At 36.2% G+C, this 17,699-nt stretch overlaps 3 protein-coding genes across 4 annotated transcripts; 2 read left to right on the forward strand and 1 right to left on the reverse strand.

Annotated features, from left to right (window-relative positions):
- The first annotated feature begins 50 nt into the window (after positions 1 to 50).
- LOC131774557 (suppressor of cytokine signaling 6-like) lies at positions 51 to 3,609 on the forward strand. The gene has a single exon (XM_059090606.2). It carries the CDS (start codon positions 331 to 333, stop codon positions 1,672 to 1,674), a length of 1,344 nt encoding a protein of 447 aa, XP_058946589.1. The 5' UTR covers positions 51 to 330; the 3' UTR covers positions 1,675 to 3,609.
- A 138-nt stretch (positions 3,610 to 3,747) lies between these two features.
- Positions 3,748 to 11,011, reverse strand: LOC131774509 (ubiquinone biosynthesis protein COQ9-B, mitochondrial-like). Of its 2 annotated transcripts, none has more exons than XR_010716939.1 (9): positions 10,872 to 11,011; positions 10,576 to 10,648; positions 9,658 to 10,002; positions 8,908 to 8,992; positions 7,787 to 7,891; positions 7,296 to 7,347; positions 6,572 to 6,727; positions 5,554 to 6,276; positions 3,748 to 4,229 (listed from the first exon to the last, which is right to left on the reverse strand). XR_010716939.1 is itself a non-coding variant. In XM_059090553.2 (9 exons), exons 1-9 carry the CDS (start codon positions 10,939 to 10,941, stop codon positions 4,191 to 4,193), a joined length of 927 nt encoding a protein of 308 aa, XP_058946536.1. In that variant the 5' UTR covers positions 10,942 to 11,011; the 3' UTR covers positions 3,748 to 4,190. The 2 variants fall into 2 exon arrangements, 1 of the variants encoding a protein (XP_058946536.1); XM_059090553.2 differs by having other exon boundaries at positions 5,554 to 5,607; positions 6,624 to 6,727.
- Positions 11,012 to 11,211: 200 nt separating this feature from the next.
- LOC131774580 (uncharacterized) lies at positions 11,212 to 17,288 on the forward strand. The gene is made up of 5 exons (XM_059090630.2): positions 11,212 to 11,409; positions 13,198 to 13,385; positions 15,359 to 15,485; positions 15,716 to 16,096; positions 16,371 to 17,288. Exons 1-5 carry the CDS (start codon positions 11,296 to 11,298, stop codon positions 16,650 to 16,652), a joined length of 1,092 nt encoding a protein of 363 aa, XP_058946613.1. The 5' UTR covers positions 11,212 to 11,295; the 3' UTR covers positions 16,653 to 17,288.
- Positions 17,289 to 17,699: the final 411 nt, after the last annotated feature.

Below are 17,699 nucleotides of genomic sequence, written 5' to 3' on the forward strand. Positions count from 1 at the left end.
CTAAAGGCTATGTGTAACCATCATATAAAGTCTTCCGCATTTACGTCTGCTTGCGAGACAGAGGAAGCGCATCAACATTGTCTTTAGTCTCTAGAAGTCATCCCTTTCACAGATTATTTGAAATTTAATGTTCTGTCAGGAAAGACACCCTCTAGCTGAAACGTAAGCGTTTATAATTTCGAGTAAATTTTGTGTTCTCGACATGGAAACACTCTCAAGTATACCGCGTTAACCCAGGCAACTCGTTCCTAGAGGTGTTCATCCAACATATAATAATTGTAATGTTTAGACGCTTTTTAAATTAGAGAGAGAGAGCTATTGAGGTGGACTATGAACGAGTCGGAAAAAGAAGGAGAAGAGCAAGTTTACGACCTCATCGAAGACACAGATGATAATTCAAACGGGAATGAAGGAGTGGAAAAAACAGCTGCTGTAGGAGAAAGTTTGGTAACAGGAACTGATGAAGTCGATCAAAGTTTGGCTGCCGCGCAAACAGACGACACCTTTGGTGAAACAAAGAACATATTACTCAAACTCAGAGAGAAATTTCGACGTCGTAAATGTTCAGAAGATTCATCAGCAGAACATTTTGATTCTGAAGAAACAAATGAATCTTTGACAGCGTACTCAAGCATCGAAGACAATGAATTACCAAAAACTACAACTAGACTTTCACTAATGCACAAAACGCTTAGTTTTCCTGGCTTCGCTAAAGATCGGTCCTTCAGTCGGTCGGGGGCGAAACGTTCTCGATCAAAGTCATTTTCTATTCGAATGCAATCCAAGGAAATGGAGGCAAAAAGGGAGGAGGACACGTTTGAGTGTAGTAAACAAGCTGGTGACACCTGCAGCACATCCAGCTGGCTGAATTTCGAAACTGCACAGGGAAATCCATTTGTAGAACCAACCAAGAAAAGAGCAGTTCCTCCTCCCCCTCCTCCCATACTTCTGCCATCACACTTTACTAGAAAAAAACAAAGACAGCTTGTAAAATCGTTGACAATATCGCTCGATGAACTAGACCCATGTGATAGAGGATTTAGGCCAGTGCCGACCATTGAAGGTGTCGACAGGCAGTTGAATGCTAAGTGTCCGCAAACAGCTACTGAAATAAGCTGCCAGCAATACTCATTTCCATTAATCAAATCTTTAGAGTCACTTTCACATCACAGTTGGTACTGGGGGCCTATAGACCAGTTTGAAGCTGAGGTTTATTTGCAAGATAAACCTGATGGTTGCTTTTTGGTCCGGGACAGCTCCCATGAATTCCACTTGTACAGTGTAAGTTACAGGTGTAGAGGAAGAACCTGCCATACAAGGATTCGCTATGGAAATGGTATGTTTTACTTTGTTGCTCCTCCAGGTGAAATGGGAACTAAAACAGTGGTAGGACTCATCAAGAAATCCATGAAAATGTCCTTAAAAGGGCCAATGTGTTTTTCAAAGGCATCAACTTTCCTAGGCTTTCCCACTTTTCCCATTCGACTTACAACACCAGTTTCAAGGTTTGGAGAACTTCCCTCTCTCCAACATCTTTGCAGGTTTGTTATTAGACAAAATTCACGCTACGACAAGCTTCATGAATTACCGTTGCCATCCAAGATTATTAACTATCTGAATGTAGATAATCATTTCCTGGAAAATGAAGGGAAAGAAAATTTATCCCTCTCATAGGTCCAAGAACCATTATTTATCAATAAACCAGTGGCCGTACTCTTGTTGTACATGATTTATTTAGTAATGTTTTTGTCATCAGATCAGAAATGTCATTCTCCAAGTGCTTACAGTTGTAATTGATTAGAGACACTGCTACAAAATTCTGGCCACTAAATAGGTAGAAAAAGTTGCTAATTGCACAAACTATGTTGGTGGTTTGACAAGTATCAAGCTCTAACAGATCCTAATTCAAACTGAGTGTCAATTACTTATAAATATTAGCATACAATGTTACTCATCCTTAGTTATCTACATGCAAGTCTCAAGACCATGTGCAAGAGTATGTGGTGCAATATTGCACAGATATAATTTTTTCCTTATTTGGTTCTTCACATTTTATTTGACAAACTTTGAGCTTTGAGCCCTGTTCTGATTTTTTTCCTACTCTCAAATTTCAACTTGATCTAGGAGATTTTCATAATTATCTAATGGTTCAACCAGGTCCAGCATTAATGGAACCTGCCTTAGTATACCAACTTTTAAAAAATATCCAAACTGACAAAACTGCAAGTGAATTACATCCATAGAGGACAGAAATTCTGAGCCTATTTTTGGCAGTGAGAATGTCGCAGAACAAATGGATTCTTAAAATACTATGATTTAGGCAAATTGAAGGTATATGCTGTTATTTGGCATTCAGGCATCAGCTTTTAACTCTGAAAACAAAACAACAGTTGTGCAAGAAGGATCAGATCTTTTCCCTTCACAAGCAGTGACATAAACACTTTCAAAACATTCTTGCTGGCTTCAAAATGTTATCTGTCCATAGACAAAACAGTTTCTGTTAAAATCAGTAATAATATCTTAGGGTTAAGGGGTCAAGGGTTAGGGTTATCCCTAACCCTAAGATTTACAAATTCCCCTCATCAATAACTTGTTTATTGCCTCATTGGGCCAGCTTTAACCAGACATTAATGTAATAGATGACTTTGTTCCAGGAGGAACCTAAAACTGTGGCTGTAAATGCAAAATATTCTTTGTCCATGGTGCTCTGGACAACTCTCAGTCAGCTCTTAATTACAATAGTTGTGCTGTATTTAAGGCAACAATTGCACCATAAAGATGTAAATGTAACTTTAAGAACATGGTGTATAATATTTTGAACAAGTTCTATGTATGATACATGCTTCTAGTTAGTAAATATATTTATTGTCTCAATTAACTGTATAATTTGATGATTTAATTAGGATTAAGTATGTATCCTTACTTGAAAATATTTGGTTTTGTGACAGCATTGCAGTTTAATATAAGATCTCACGGGGGGGGGGGGGAAGGAGTTGTGGAGAGAAACAGCATTGGATATAATTTCTTAATAGTCGATGGGTAGACTTGAATAATTGCAGTAGATAAGAATTTATTACAAGAAAAGTACATAGCCCAAGTTCTTCAGGAAATGTTTTTTTTTTAATTGTTAGTATTCTCCTTTTCGATATAAGAAACTGTTGTAATACCTACTTGCCAAGTGATCCTGTGCACAATTATTGAAAAATAAAATAAAATTGCAATGAAGGACTTTTAAAGTGATGTACAGTATTGTTGAGTATTTCTCCAAATAGAAAGTGGTTAATTGTATCCATCTTGATCCTTATCCTTTACAAACATTTAATATCCTGTACAAACATTTAATATCCTGTACGCAGTCTTTACACTTTTTCTGCATTTATGCATCTTTACGGAGCGCGGAACTTGTCCGTTAAGAAGAGGCTTTATATTTACGTTTCTTTATGCAAGAGTTAAAGATGTGTAGATTTGCAATTTCATGCTGTGCAAGTTATTAAGAACTATGAAGTGTTCACCATTGAGGGTTACAGTTCCAATAGTCCATTCAGGCATAGGATTAGGGTTGGTCATGGGAAATGTATAGGTTTTAAGATTGTTTTAATCTTAGGTTGTGGAAAACAGCAAAAAAGGGTACTGGAGAACAAACCCACAGGCTAAGAAGAGAGTACTTATTATAATTCAAGAAACATCAATCATATTAAAGGAAGTGCTTGACCTTTGTCAGAAGTTCATATATCAATATGACCAACATTGATAACTAAGTTAATATTTAATTCTTTAAGTTACCATTGCACTTTCACAGTATGGATATTCAATAACTTTCCCTAATCAATTGACATTTAAATAAGCATCAAAAAGAATTTATACATGTAGCAAAAACTAGGTCTGTCACCACTTCACAAACAAAATCACATCAGTATAAAACTTGTCACTGCCAGTAGCAGTATAATTCTGTTTCTGAGGTACAGGAGACAGTACAAATAAAGATTTCAGTCATGAACAGTCAACAATGCATTTCTCACTGCAAACAGGTCTGCTTAGAAAAACAAACTTCTGTTAACCATCAGCTTTGTAACTTCTGCATGGTTACAATCACTGCTTTTGCATGATTCACCTTCCACCTTCCAATTTGTTATTTGAGTAGCTGAATCATGGATATTATATGCAAGTACTTCCAGTCATCTCTGTTGACTTCATCTGCTTCGCCTATTAAGGCCACTCATATTACGCACCTGTAAACAAGCGATGAAGTTCAATAGATTCATGCATTAATTAACCAATTAATATATTAAAAGGCTCAAGGCAAGGATGGGTGTAACTTGTATTTGGACATAGTGTTATCAGTATTAGACAGCAGAGACCACTAACATACTGCCATCAAATTTTCAACACATTTCTAGTCAAGTTATGAATAGTTAAATTTCAGTCTTCCCCCATTACCCATTAACAGCTTGTATTATATTAATGTCAGCTGAAAAATCGGCACTATGATGTGCTACTATCACTAAAAGCTAACTTTAATCCCTTCCCTGACTGTTAGTGAATTAGCTGCTACCAACAGGAAAAGAAGTGTGGGACAGGGTGAGAATTAACCAATGAAAAATGATAAACAACACATACACATAAAAATGAGAAGGAAGCCGGCTTAAAAATTTGTAGTAGATATTAATACAGTCGAACCTCAATTATCTGGACCTTGCTTATCCAGATTTCTCAATTATCCAGACTTTTTCTCTGGTTCCAATTTTGTTATGAATTTTTATTAAACATGATCAAGATCTGTAGCCATATTCTTTTTAAAACTACAGCATTGAAAAGTGAACTAAAGGCGAGTTTGTTTTGCTTTCCATAAGCAAAAGCAGTGTAAAGTAGCATTTGCACAAATAAATGAAGAACATTCCAATGAGGTCTAATTGGCTTAAAGTTGCTTTGTTGCTAAGTGAAATTTCACGCTCTATTGGCCCGTTCAGTGTGCTATGCAAGATAAACAAGCTACACAGTGTCACAAATGTTTATTTCCAATCAAGGAAAATATAATGAAATTTGCTGACAACTAGGATACCATTGAAGGACTGAAGCATAATCACCAAAAGTAGCACAAAATGAACAGCTTGATAAAGTGCTGATTAATTTAATTAATTGTTAATACACACATGTAAAAGTATTCGCTATAGACAGTGAAGATGTAGACCATATTTTTTACTAGAGGATATTTAAATGTTTTGTTCCATGACTAAATGCCCTTTTAATTTAATCAGTTTTTGTTCCTCATTAATACTCATATTCTCCATTATTTGTACCCTCAATTATACAGACTATTTTGTCTGGTCCCGATGAGTCTGGATAATCAAGGTTCAACTGTATATATGATGTAGAGCAGACAACACTCTCTAAAATATCAGTACTTTACACCATCTGTAATACATCCTAATGTATTTCAATGGTATGAAAAGCTCATGTTTCTTTCAAGTGATGGTTGGTGTTGCAACAATAGCCCTATTGCTATGATTAGAACCACTTCCAAAGAGGCAGTTTGAATAGGAAAGCAAAACATACTGTTGTAAAGGCAGCAGACAACAACTCAGCAGCATCTGATCCTGCTTTCTCAAGCTATAAAAACATCATTATTATTTTATTAAAGAGTTAATCATTCATGTCATTTAATATTAGTTCAAGTGAGTTCCCAGGTACAAACCCAACACCATAAACTGCTTTGATTGTTTACAATATGATGCGAAAATGAGCCTTGGGAACAGTCAAAGTTCATTGGCTGATTTATTTAATTCAATCAATAATCTTCTCTAAGTAGTGGACACTGTAAATACTTGCAGACAAGATCTTACTAAGTATACTTTTCCAACTTATAAAACTTGTGTAATTCACTGTGGCATAATTAACTTCACTTAGTAGTCTACATGTAAAAACATTTGCAAACATTTCAGCGCCTTCTTTATCATTGGTGTTAGTCATACAAAAACTGATGGTAGCAAAGGTGGTCAATTGATATTGGTGATTAATGACAATTGATGTTCTTCTGATTCATCAATTGTCAGTGATTTGCGATTATCAAATTAATGCAGTTGATCAATCCATAATCACAAAAACAGGCATATGGATTGCCTAAATCAATGGATTAGTTGACATTGATTGCTTGAATGTCATCTGTTTCATCAATTGTTCAGGTTCTGAAACTTACCTCCTTGTGCATTCAACTAAAAAGAGATAGGAAAATCTGCATTATTTATCATGATCAAACAATAATGTATCTAGGAGATGAACCTTAATCGTTCGTCTCATGATGGACTCAGTTTGGATATTGATCCGGATGTTTCAACTGCAATACTGCTAATCTTCATCAGGCGATGAGGTAGACTGTTTATGCGTCTCTATTTGTATGGAAATGCACCAATAGCAGCAAACCAACAAGCTACAAATAATGACACATGAACAATCAACCTTATCACCTGATGAATACTAGCAGTTTTGCAGTCAAAATGTCAGAATCAACATCCAAAGTGACTCCATTGTGAGACAAACAAAGAAAGTTCATCTCCTATTTTACACCATGATGAACAATAACCACATATTGTATTACAATAAATTATTTGTTTCCCTCATTTACTAACAGTTTCCTTGGCACCAATTAGTAAACCAATATCAGACATTCTTCTGTCAAGGAAACTCCAAGTATCTTCAAAATCAGATGACCTATCAGTAACCATGTAAAGTTCTGCAATGAAATAATAAACATACTATCAAGTTTTAGATTCTGTAAGATGAACAATTAAATTACAAGGTTCTGACCAAAATGAAGTATCCTTGTAAGGAAGGGAAGGACTGGAGAACGCCAGGAAAATAATACTCCTTCTCAGAGGAATGACAAGTTGATGTAATTTTCATAAACTATTCTAACAGCAACTCTGTCATTCTTACAGCAAATGACAAGAACCAGTACACATATTAAACTAATTTCTATAATGTCTGCTTACTTTAAACAAAAAAATAGTGTGCAGGAAAAGAAGTATTAACACTCAATGTTCTTCAATCAGCCCAGACATGAAATTCATACTGAGTGAAGCCAATTATATTATCAAAGGTAGTCCAACTGAAATATGACCTCTCTCATTTTCTGATGGACGTCATATGTGACTATGATGCCATAACTGAATTTTAAAACAACATTGCAGCCATTACAAATATTCCTTTAGCTCACAGTGCCTCCCTTCTGGAACATCCTATCAAAATATTGTTTAAATAAATTATTTGTAATTTATCATATCTTCATGGTTTTAACTGACCTGTGGCACCATACAGTCCTGCCAATACTCCTCTCTTTGTATACCAGTTTACCTGTAAGGTGTTACGCATTATTAGTTAATTATTGATTTACTTTATGGCTGTTATGACACAAGACTTTAATACCCATACAGTTACCACAAGTTGTATTTGTGGCAAATTAACTTGCTTGATATCAATTTCATAAACATTGTGGTTATCCACTATAGAGAATACAGAAGCAGTTTTTTCATGATGTAGTCATTTTGAATGTGGTTTTATATATATATTGAAAGTAACCGTCATGAGACAAGGCAGGGGTGGTAATGCCTTCATATTATAATGCAGGGAGAGAAAGTAATTTAATGATTTGAAAATTGTTACTTCAGATCTCTAATTATTGTTATTTCCATGTCTAGTAAAATTGAGTTTGTGTGGGAAATATTTTTGCTGCTGACACATACATCATTTGATATTGAATTTAAAAGCAAGGTATTATGTTTTCACTTCTTACATCTGTTGAGGTGTCACCAGCATGATACCATATCTCATCTACCAAATATGCAACATTCTTCAAGGCATCAGGAGCATTCTGAGGTAATAACATCAAACCCATGGCCTGTGTGCAAAAGGGAACAGAAAATTGGCAATTAACCTTTAAGATGCAACTAACATTCATCATCTATAAAAACACAACTTATTATTATTGTAATATAATAATAATAATATCACAACAAAGCTGGACAAATCCATTAACATTCAGGTTTAAACACATACAGTCCTTGAGAATTTCAGCCTTTATGACTCTTTACTCCTTTAATTTCATGTCCAATACTTTTGTTAATATCCTTTCTGACCCTGGTAAGCATGCCTTCCACATTAATTTCTGGAGTCCAGCTATGTAAGGTACCTCTAGCCTGAACTGCAACACTCTGAGGGTTTCTAAAGGACCAATTGTTAACAAGACAACTAGGACCTTCTTGAAGTTCCAGATGAGCAATCCCAGCTGCAACCATTTTGGTCACCAGGGCGGCTAATAATTTTTTTTTATTTTTTGCTGAATGGTCAATTGTAACATTTTCACAAAATAATAAAAGTTGAGTTTGGGGTGCACATCTCATCTCTTTTATCAAAAAAGTTTGTCAAAGTGTTGTCCTTCAAGGCTCAGCACTCTTCCATAGTAATTAACCCTTGTCCCCTCACTGTTTTACAAAAGTACAAAGTACAATAATTGCTTAGGGTTAGGGCTAAACCCTAAGCAATTATTTCTTTATCTCCAAGAACACCTTAACAATGTACAAAGAAATGACAAGGTGGCATCCAAACCAGTCACTAGATACTTTAATCTCCCTAACCATTCTTAGCAGCTGCAAAACTCTAGAACAAAAATTTATCTTCCAAATCAGCACTCATAATGCACATGGTATCAACAAGTGCTTTTCATTAAAATATTCCTTCTTGTTTTTTCATCACCATATTCCTACCAATAGGGTTGCTCCATTTTCTGCATATAAACACACATACAACCCAAAATTCCCACAATTGCCTTAAAAAAAGGGCTAACACTCAAAACCTCAGCTTTGAAACTCTTTACATTTTCAAGTCAGTTGACATCTAGACAGGCATGTTACTTACCTGAGGCCACTGGTCAATAAATGGAATGAGCATTCTCAGTCGCACTTCCACAGCATCACGGATTATCATCTGAGAACTCTTTCGCCTGAACAAAGTTGAATTAATTCAACTAAGTGAAACTAATTAATGACTTTTACAATTTTCATTTGATAACTAATCTATTTGGTGTAATAAAAAATTTAAAAATGCATTTTCTCTTCTTAATATATTTTCAAAATCTCAAAAGGCAATTTTAACCCCAAGTGCAGTTTATTGGCAATTATGGTGAAAATGGCCTGCATTACTTACAAAGAGCCATGGAGATTACATGATTACAATGAACAAAACTATTATTTGAACACATATAACATGAATAAGATAGACTTATTATCCAACTGCACTAAGTAGAGTACAAATAATGCACAAATTCAATATAAATATCACATGATCGTTATTTTGTCTTGGAAAAAACCTGTTTAACTGATCAGCAGCGCATGCTTCACTTCAGTCTCTATCTGCTTCACTTTTCTTACCTGATAAGAAATGCGCATAAAATAGAGCAGTTGGATAGTAAATAACTAAATAGGCACTTTGGTGTGTAGTATCACTGATTATTTTTAACTCTTTGTCAAATGAAGCACCATTCATAAAAATTCTCAGCCCTACTATAGACCAGAATGTCTAGTAAGATATCTTTACTTGTAAGTAGTATCCTTGGGACATAGAATCAAATTTACTCTAAATTGAAAAAAGCATCTTAACAGCACTAACAATGGGACTCCAGATGTTTCCTCCTTCCCTGCTGATTTAGACAGTGAAACAAGATGATCTGCCAAACGAACATTACAGTCCTCAGTGAAATGAAGGACTAAATCCCCAGCACCTCGAGGGAACATGCCCTCTGCCATTGCAGACAGCCCCACAGCACTTGCTCCAGCTTCTATAGCTTCTGAACTCCAACCTAACTCATGCACATGTTCAAGTGCAGCATTAAGGATATGTTCTCGCACATCTGTTTCTTGATCTTCATCTGCATCAATAAAGGCAGCTCCATCATCATCACCAAAGTATTTCTTGTTTGCACTCTCAGTACTTGCACTGTCAAATGCTTCATTTCTATATTCATCAAAAATCACAAGCAGTAGTAATTTCTTTTCCATTTAGAAAAATATCAGAATTTGGAAATAGTAATAGAGAGGAAAGAAAATAAACGTTCATCAAGAATTTCAACAACCACCTCACTACAATTACAACAGCCACTTTCCATTCCTTTTAGTAGACATGGCAGCCTATTTGTGACAGGAATAATAAATCAACCATAATTCGTTCCCCATACTACTCCTTATAACGTGTTTCAATTCTCAACGGTTCCTCTCTTAACTTAACAATGAGTCACACTACGCGTGACGTTTTGACGTAATCGTTTGCTTTCTCTCGAGACGTGAGCTTGGGCCGCCTGTGATTTTTAAAAGACGGCTATATACAAAATTCCAGTGTAAAATGTGTTCATAATTTATTATTGGCAAGGTTTGTTTTTATTTTGTTTGATTCAAAGCTCAGTAACAGCTATGCATGTAGAGTTTTTTTCCTAAAGAATTTCTACCTAATCAAAAGGGCGCAGTAAACTGATTTGTCTGATAACATCAGTGATAGTCTGATAGTCTCATAACACAATAATCTGCCGCCTACCGACTGTCCGCTGAGTTTTGTTTCTCCTCCGATAAGTTATAGGAGGACTTTTGCAGCCATCTGCTTGGGATACCTGTGCAATAGGACCATGTGATCATAATTTAAATGTAGCAAAAAAGTCAGTGAAAATAACTAAACCGGCTGTTTCTTAACTCGGTTATGCAAGCAGATTTTCAAAAACTGATGCTGCTGCAAGAACCTCGCTTATTTCACACTCTTGCGTAACCTTAATTCAATCCAGCAGCGGAAGCAGTTTCAAGAAAAACTCTTTTTAGGGCGAATGATAAAAAACTCACCAAATAATCCTCGACGTATCAACCCAACCTGGCTTTGCAAGACCATGCGAATCGCAGAGGAAGTCGCCATGTTTGTTTTGTTTCCATACGAAATGCAAACGAGTAAGACTGGACTCTAGGAGATCTTGGAAATGAATGCAATGATCTGATACACTAATTAATGAAGACTTCGAAACGCAAGATAAGGTTCCAGCGAATTACATAAAGAATGTCTTAGCGTATTCTTGTTCGTACCACCCGCAAATGTAGAGTCCTGCTCTTATCCTCCATTGGTTTAAAATCAAATCTACCAGTTAAAACGAACAATTATCCACTAACCACGCAGGATCGACTGAGAAAACAAATTTATTGAGCAGTAACCTTTTTTAGTCACTTTTGAAAGACGCACGAAAGATTTGTATCAACACACAAAGCAGCCGTGATAATGATGTATTTTCCTAAAATATTTCATTTTATCACTTTACATTTGTTGGTGGTTTCTTTGGCTTCTCAGGAAGAGCAACACACCAGAAGATCGTACACAGTCAACCCAGGAAAGGTGAATAGCTATGGTTCTTTTCCTCCGTTTCCATGCTTCTCCGGTATTCGATTAAATTTTCAAATAAGAGTTCTGAACATAAGCAAAACAGGATTGTTCTCTTTTGCTTGTCTTGTGAAATCACTGCTGAAAAAAATATATTATAGTACCATTAGGCTGATTTTCTTGTCTAACAGGTTCAATCCGGTCAACAAATATAAATTAATAGGATATGTAATGTAAATTTAGCGTTATTAGTTTAAGTGCGTACATGTGTTTAAGTAGACTACCTCCTGATTAAGAATTGAGAAAGGTTTTTTTTTTAAATCTGCGTTTTCTTCACGAAAATTCGTGGCTGGATATCAGGAAAGTTGTTATTTGACTGTGAATACTGCCATGTGCTCGTGGACAAATGAAGCCTGGCTCGATATGAAGATCTGTAAATAAGGAGTCGATTGGAAAAATTGCAGTTACTTTGCAACCGACTTTATATACACGAACAAGTAAACAATTCTGTTCATTTCCCCAGACTGCAGCCAGTATGAGCCAAATGAGTAGTTAAAACTGCTAACTTTGAACTATATGAAATCCTTTGTTCATGTAAAGGCTTTTCACATTGTAAGGCTATATAGTCCTTCGTCTTTCATATATAGGAACTCGTGTTCTACATTGTTCTCTTTTGTTTGCTTTTTCTTTTTCTTTTTCTTTTTTTATTCAGTTGCTTACCGAGTGCGACTTCACTGTTTAATCACCGAACGGTATTTACAACAAAAATTACAACGTTGCAGGCTCTAAGATTGAACCCATGACCTTCGCAATACCTGTGAATAGCTAAGCCGTCTGGGGCCAAAAAATCAGTTCGACCAATGCTTGTAACGAAAACGAAGACTCCCGAAAACGAAGATCCTTTATTTTCTTTATTAAGACATGATCTTGTTATGGTTTCTCACCGGAAATATCCATCTCCGGTTTTATTATTTTTAATAGCGGTAAGGCATGCAATAAAACAGCGGTTTTATAAAAAAGACCCCATAAACGAAGACCTGAAAACCAAGACACGAAAACTAAGAGCCCAAAACAGAGACCCGAAAACAAAGCTTGCTCGGAAAAAATTCGTGCTGGTATAATTGTGTTGGAGATTGTTTAAAAATCGGCATCGGATATTTCCAGTGCAGATTTTAAGAAATCAGAACAAGATCATGTTAAATAAAGAAAACAAAGAGGTCTTTGTTTTCGGGTCTTCTTATTTGGGTCTTCCGTGTCGTTTACTGGTCTTCGTTTTCGTGTCTTAGGTCTTAGGTCTTAGCTTTCAGAGGTCTTCGTTTTCGCTACAACCGTTCGACCATGTAGAACTCAAAAAAAAAATTATTATTTATAATATTACGGCGTGTCGCTATTTTGTCGGTTTGTCGAGAATCAGATGAAGAAAACTGAGAAGGCAACGTCATTAAAACTGCTGTAATAATTATTGAACGTTCATACGAGATTGTCATGCGCAGGGCACAGAGAAAAAAAGAAAGCAGAACAATCTAGCAGCATGTTGAAAGCAACCGTATGGAGATTATCCTTATCACTTTTTTTCTCGTTGCAGCTAGGGAGGGTTTATTCTACTTGGAATTGATCGATAAACCTATAACCTGATCTGCCTAGAGGAGTAGTGTGTTGATCGAGTTTTTTTTTTGTGACGAAATAGATCCTGCTGTTTTCTCTAACGGAAAACGATCCTGAGTGACAGACCAAGTCAAATATCAGTTTGTTCTAGAGGCAAAGATCCTGTGAAATATTGAAAATTACGAAATGATATTTCAGATTTTGTTTTGTCCGTCGGCTCGTGCCGGACCACCAGGCCCTCCTGGACCCCCGGGTCTTCCAGGAAGAGACGGGCGAGATGGAAGAGATTGCCCCCCCTGTAACTGTGCGTCAGTGCCGTCCCCTCCAGTGGAAAGTCCTTGCCCGGGATCTCCACCGCCAGTACCTCAAGGCCCACCAGTGGGAGGGTAGGTACATTACTATTTGCTACCAGCGTGTCGAATTCTTTACATCTCTGAATGGGCTAGTTTTTCGTGGTACTCAATAAGCCCAGAAGAGATTTTCAAAGCAAGAAAAAAAATGATAGTCGTTATGTGTGTGTGGGGTAGGATAATTCTAGGGTGTTTATTACTGAGGCAGACAAGGACACAGATGTGGCAAAATTGAATTAAGTGTGTAACTATCAGGGTTCATTTAACATTCACGGCTTATACAGGACGTGGAAAAAAAAAAAAAAAAAAAAAAAAAAGATCGAAGCGTCGGGTAAAAAAGTTCCACTTACATCCTTCCCTGGCCAAACCGGACAAACAGCAAACCTTTGAATCAAAGAAAATTTTTAATTTTATCTCTTAAACTACCGATTGTAGTCCTGATCATAATTGTGCCATTATTGCAGAGAGGTTCCACATGTTCACATTACAGGACAGGCACGCGATCTTGGAGATCAAACAGATCAGAGCGGAAGTGGAGACAGAGAATAAATTATCAAATATTGTAACTTGAGTGATGATTTAGAAACTTGAGTGCGTTACATTATAGCTTATTATAGCTAATGAAATAGTTAATCGTTGTTTGCTGTTTGTCCGGCTTTAGCAATATAGTAGACGAGCACTTGAACACTCATTTCTTAATTCACACATAGGAATACTAAAGCCAAAAGGTAAATGACAAACTTTCTCTAAATAGTTCTGCCAAAATAAATAAAACCTGTCGGGCAAACAACATCAGGCTTTTTGGATTTTTTTCTTTTTTCCAATGTTCTCGTATTAATTTTGTAGGCTCGTAAGACATAAGCGATGGTATTTGTAGATGTTTATTGTCTTTGACTTTCAGTTTGGCTAATTACTTGATTGGTTATTGATTTTTATTCACTGTTACGTACAAAATCATCAGAGATACACGGGTCTCCTTTTCAATAAAGTCGACGCAGTCAAGCAAGTTTTTTTTTTAATATCTAGTGGAAAGTTTTGCTCCAAGTTGTGAGTTATGGTTTGTTCAAAATAACTGAGTACACGGAAATTTGACTCAAGCACTAAGACGCAGGGTACCTCGTTTTATGTTAGATACCATTTAGCGATTTTTCGTAACAGAGAAAAATTGTTTAATACGCTAAATATTTATGTTTGTACCCTTCCGTTTTCTACAAATAGAAACATTTTAAATTTTCTCACTATTAAATGTGTACTTCTACCGAATGAAAAAAATTAATAAAAGCTTTTTGTAAATGTTGTTTGCGTTGGTCAATTAACTGATTGGCAGCTTAATGACCTAATTTATCATAAAGGTTAGTTTCTATCAATGTGATGCTACCACTGCTCCGCAACTTAAATCCGATACACACTGCATGGATAAATCAACAATTATTTTAAATGTGCTCCGTTGTTCTAAAAATAGAAAAATGGGCACTCATGAAATTCAGTCTGTGTGGTATGAGAGTTTATGAAAAGGAAAGAAGAAAATGACAATAACTGTCAGTGAATCAAATTAGCATGGAATAATCATATTAAACTTAAAAGATTCGATGATAACTGGAGCCAAGATTTTTTTGGGTTCGGCGGAAAATCATGGAAGGTAACTGATATTCAAGTAAGATGTGTTTTAAGGGGATTTACGGAGAACTCTGACGAATAGATTTTAAAAGTTTAATCATCTCGAGGCAAAACTTCCCAAGATGGACAAGGCCGGATCGAAAGATACTATTTTAATCGAAGTTTGTAATAAACACAGAGTTTGAACTATTGCATGCCCTTATAATTACCCAAACCAAGGTGACAGTAGTTTGTAATAAATAGTAACCAAAGGGAAGAAATCATTTATCCAAGGGAAATTATTTCCATTTGAGGAAAGTGTGTTATAGCTTAAATGTTCAAAATGTCAGACAAAATCGTCCATGTAGTTTTCAATGTATTTAATGATGAAAATATTTTCCCCTTTAAATCAGCCCTCCTGAAGGACTTGGATCCGCTCACAATCCGGCAAAATCCTGCGATGAAATCTATCATTCAATATCAGCAGGTGTTCAAAGTGGGGTTTACTGGCTCCAGGCTGCTCGCGGCAGCCCATACCAGGTTAGTGTCCTAGCATTCATGATAAAGAGATAAAGTCCCATGACCTTTGTCTTCCTTCTATAATAGTGAACCATAATAGGCAATCTTGTTTTTTTTAATATCACGAACTTTCTCTTAGAATCTTTTTGAAATGTGATTTATTTAGAGAAGTAATTTTTATAATTCTTTTCATTAAATCTTTTGATCACTTGTATAACTAGTAAGGATAATACTCTATATGAAATGCTTAGGCACATTGCGAAATTATCACATCGGCGTGTAAAGACAATGGAGGCTGGACACTAGTTGCACGAGTGGCTGGAATGTCCGGAGATTTCTCACCCACAAGTCCTCTCTGGGCCAATGAGGATGTAGTTAGCCCCTGGGATGCAGCTGACATTACAAAAACAACATCTATGAAAAATCCCGGTTGGTTCTCTGTACCAAATCGAGTTATGCGCATATGCTACAGCGGTCCTCGTAGTGACTGCGCGACATTCACCCACAACAGAGGTCTGACTCTTACCCAGCTCTTCGCAACTCAGTTCGCAGTAGAAGTTCAAGAGGAGTACACTTTTGAAACGTTGATGAAAAAACTTGGCAAACACTTGGACTTGGGGCACCTAAAAACTGTAAGTTAATCGAATCAAAATCATATTCGCTAGACTGGTAAACTATGCTTGTTTTTAAACTATGCAGTGTTAAGCTTTTTGTTTGCCTTAGGGTTATAGGGCATTTTCAAAAGAAAGATTTTATCTTAATTTAGAACTAAAGAAAAAAGAGCATCAACTGTTGTCATAAAGTGAAGAGATTATGAAATGGATTACAAGCAAATAACTCAACAGTATAAAATTGACAGTTCGCAATTTTCCTTACATCCACACTTCCATAATTGTGTCTTGCAAGGAATGGTGCGGCCTCAATTTAGGAAATCTTTGTAACTTGGTAGCGGATCCAAATAAGGAGCCTGGAACTCATGTCTGTCGCATAGGCTGTATTGGTGACACCAGTCTTCCTCGATCACCTAATGGCTGCAACCCTGACGACTATTCACTTGGGATCGGTGTGTCAAGCTGCAACTCTCCACACGGTTGTCACGGTCACGTGTCAACAACAAGTAGCTTGCACTTTAGTATGTATTCAAGATATGGGGATTATCAACAAACGGCATTCATTTATGTAAAATAAATCAAAACTTAGTTTGGCTATCCTTTGATCAAACATACAATATCGCCGTACCAACTCATTTTCAATTAGAACGTCATAAACTTTCTTTATTTACCTCTCTACCATACGAGATATTTACAATTTGAAGGAAAGAATAGAGAAACTAACCAGCTGAAAAAATATCAGGCTGCAAAGATATTTTCCAAAATACATGTCTGCAATACAACAAAAATAAAAATATCAAAGCTTACAACCAGTTTACTGATATAATCAGTCATATGCAGGAGAAAGCTTATTTTTGTTTGTTTTTTAAGTAAAACTGCATTTTGTGCGACTTGTAAGAGTTCGTGTAAAACTAATAATCTATTATATGAAAGATACTTCGATGCTTTTCTAAGGTTTTGTCAATAGCATACAAGGTTTTCATGCATTATCCCTTTATTTTCACTCTTAAGCTAAATCAAGCCAGAGCCTCACCAGTCGTAAATTGATACATGTTACTCTCAATTTTACTACATTTTGTGGGAAATATGAGCTATTCCATACATTGAGACTATCAAGGGAGAGTAAATTCAGCTATTGATTTTGAAAGTAATTTTATATAATGTGGGATTATTCTCTTCTTTGTGAAGTTTTTGTTTAGTTAAGAGTCGCGGTGCCTTGGTGTGAAACTCTGTCTCAAGCATTAAATAAAAATACAAGCGTCTCCGTGTCTTTTCTTTATTGAGAAACAAGTTTTAAATCTTACAAACGCAATTTCAACTACAGGAGCTTTACACTGGCATATTTTCGGAGGCAATTTATTCGTCAAATCCGGGGCATTTGCTCGACTTGTGAACTGGATTGTTTCAATGACTTCCCAACCTGCCAATGAAAAAGCCCTTGAAGCGAAGTTATCCTGGTGTTAACTGGGCGTTCGCCGATTTTCGGAGGGGTTGTTCGTTGTCTTAAATTTAACGGAAGTCATCCACTTTCAAGTGCAAATTGTTCTTGCAGCTTTCAGGTTTGAGATTTCAAAACTTCACTGTGTCCATTTTCGGGGACTCGTCAAGACTTTTCAACATTTTT

Source organism: Pocillopora verrucosa, chromosome 3, assembly GCF_036669915.1.
Source record: "Pocillopora verrucosa isolate sample1 chromosome 3, ASM3666991v2, whole genome shotgun sequence".
NCBI classification, from domain to species: domain Eukaryota; kingdom Metazoa; phylum Cnidaria; class Anthozoa; order Scleractinia; family Pocilloporidae; genus Pocillopora; species Pocillopora verrucosa.

Bases quoted from the DNA above. Each gene is read 5' to 3' on its own strand.
- LOC131774557 (XM_059090606.2), top strand. From the start codon at position 331: ATGAACGAGTCGGAAAAAGAAGGAGAAGAGCAAGTTTACGACCTCATC.
- LOC131774509 (XM_059090553.2), bottom strand. From the start codon at position 10,941: ATGGCGACTTCCTCTGCGATTCGCATGGTCTTGCAAAGCCAGGTTGGG. The intron at 8,993-9,657 runs GTTAGTGCTGTT...AACTTTGTTCAG, and splicing joins GAAACATCTGGAGTCCCATT to GCGAAAGAGTTCTCAGATGA. The intron at 5,608-6,623 runs GTTAGTAAATGA...ATGTTTTTATAG, and splicing joins TAATTGGTGCCAAGGAAACT to CTTGAGAAAGCAGGATCAGA.
- LOC131774580 (XM_059090630.2), top strand. From the start codon at position 11,296: ATGATGTATTTTCCTAAAATATTTCATTTTATCACTTTACATTTGTTG. The intron at 11,410-13,197 runs GTGAATAGCTAT...ATGATATTTCAG, and splicing joins ACACAGTCAACCCAGGAAAG to ATTTTGTTTTGTCCGTCGGC. The intron at 16,097-16,370 runs GTAAGTTAATCG...GTGTCTTGCAAG, and splicing joins ACTTGGGGCACCTAAAAACT to GAATGGTGCGGCCTCAATTT.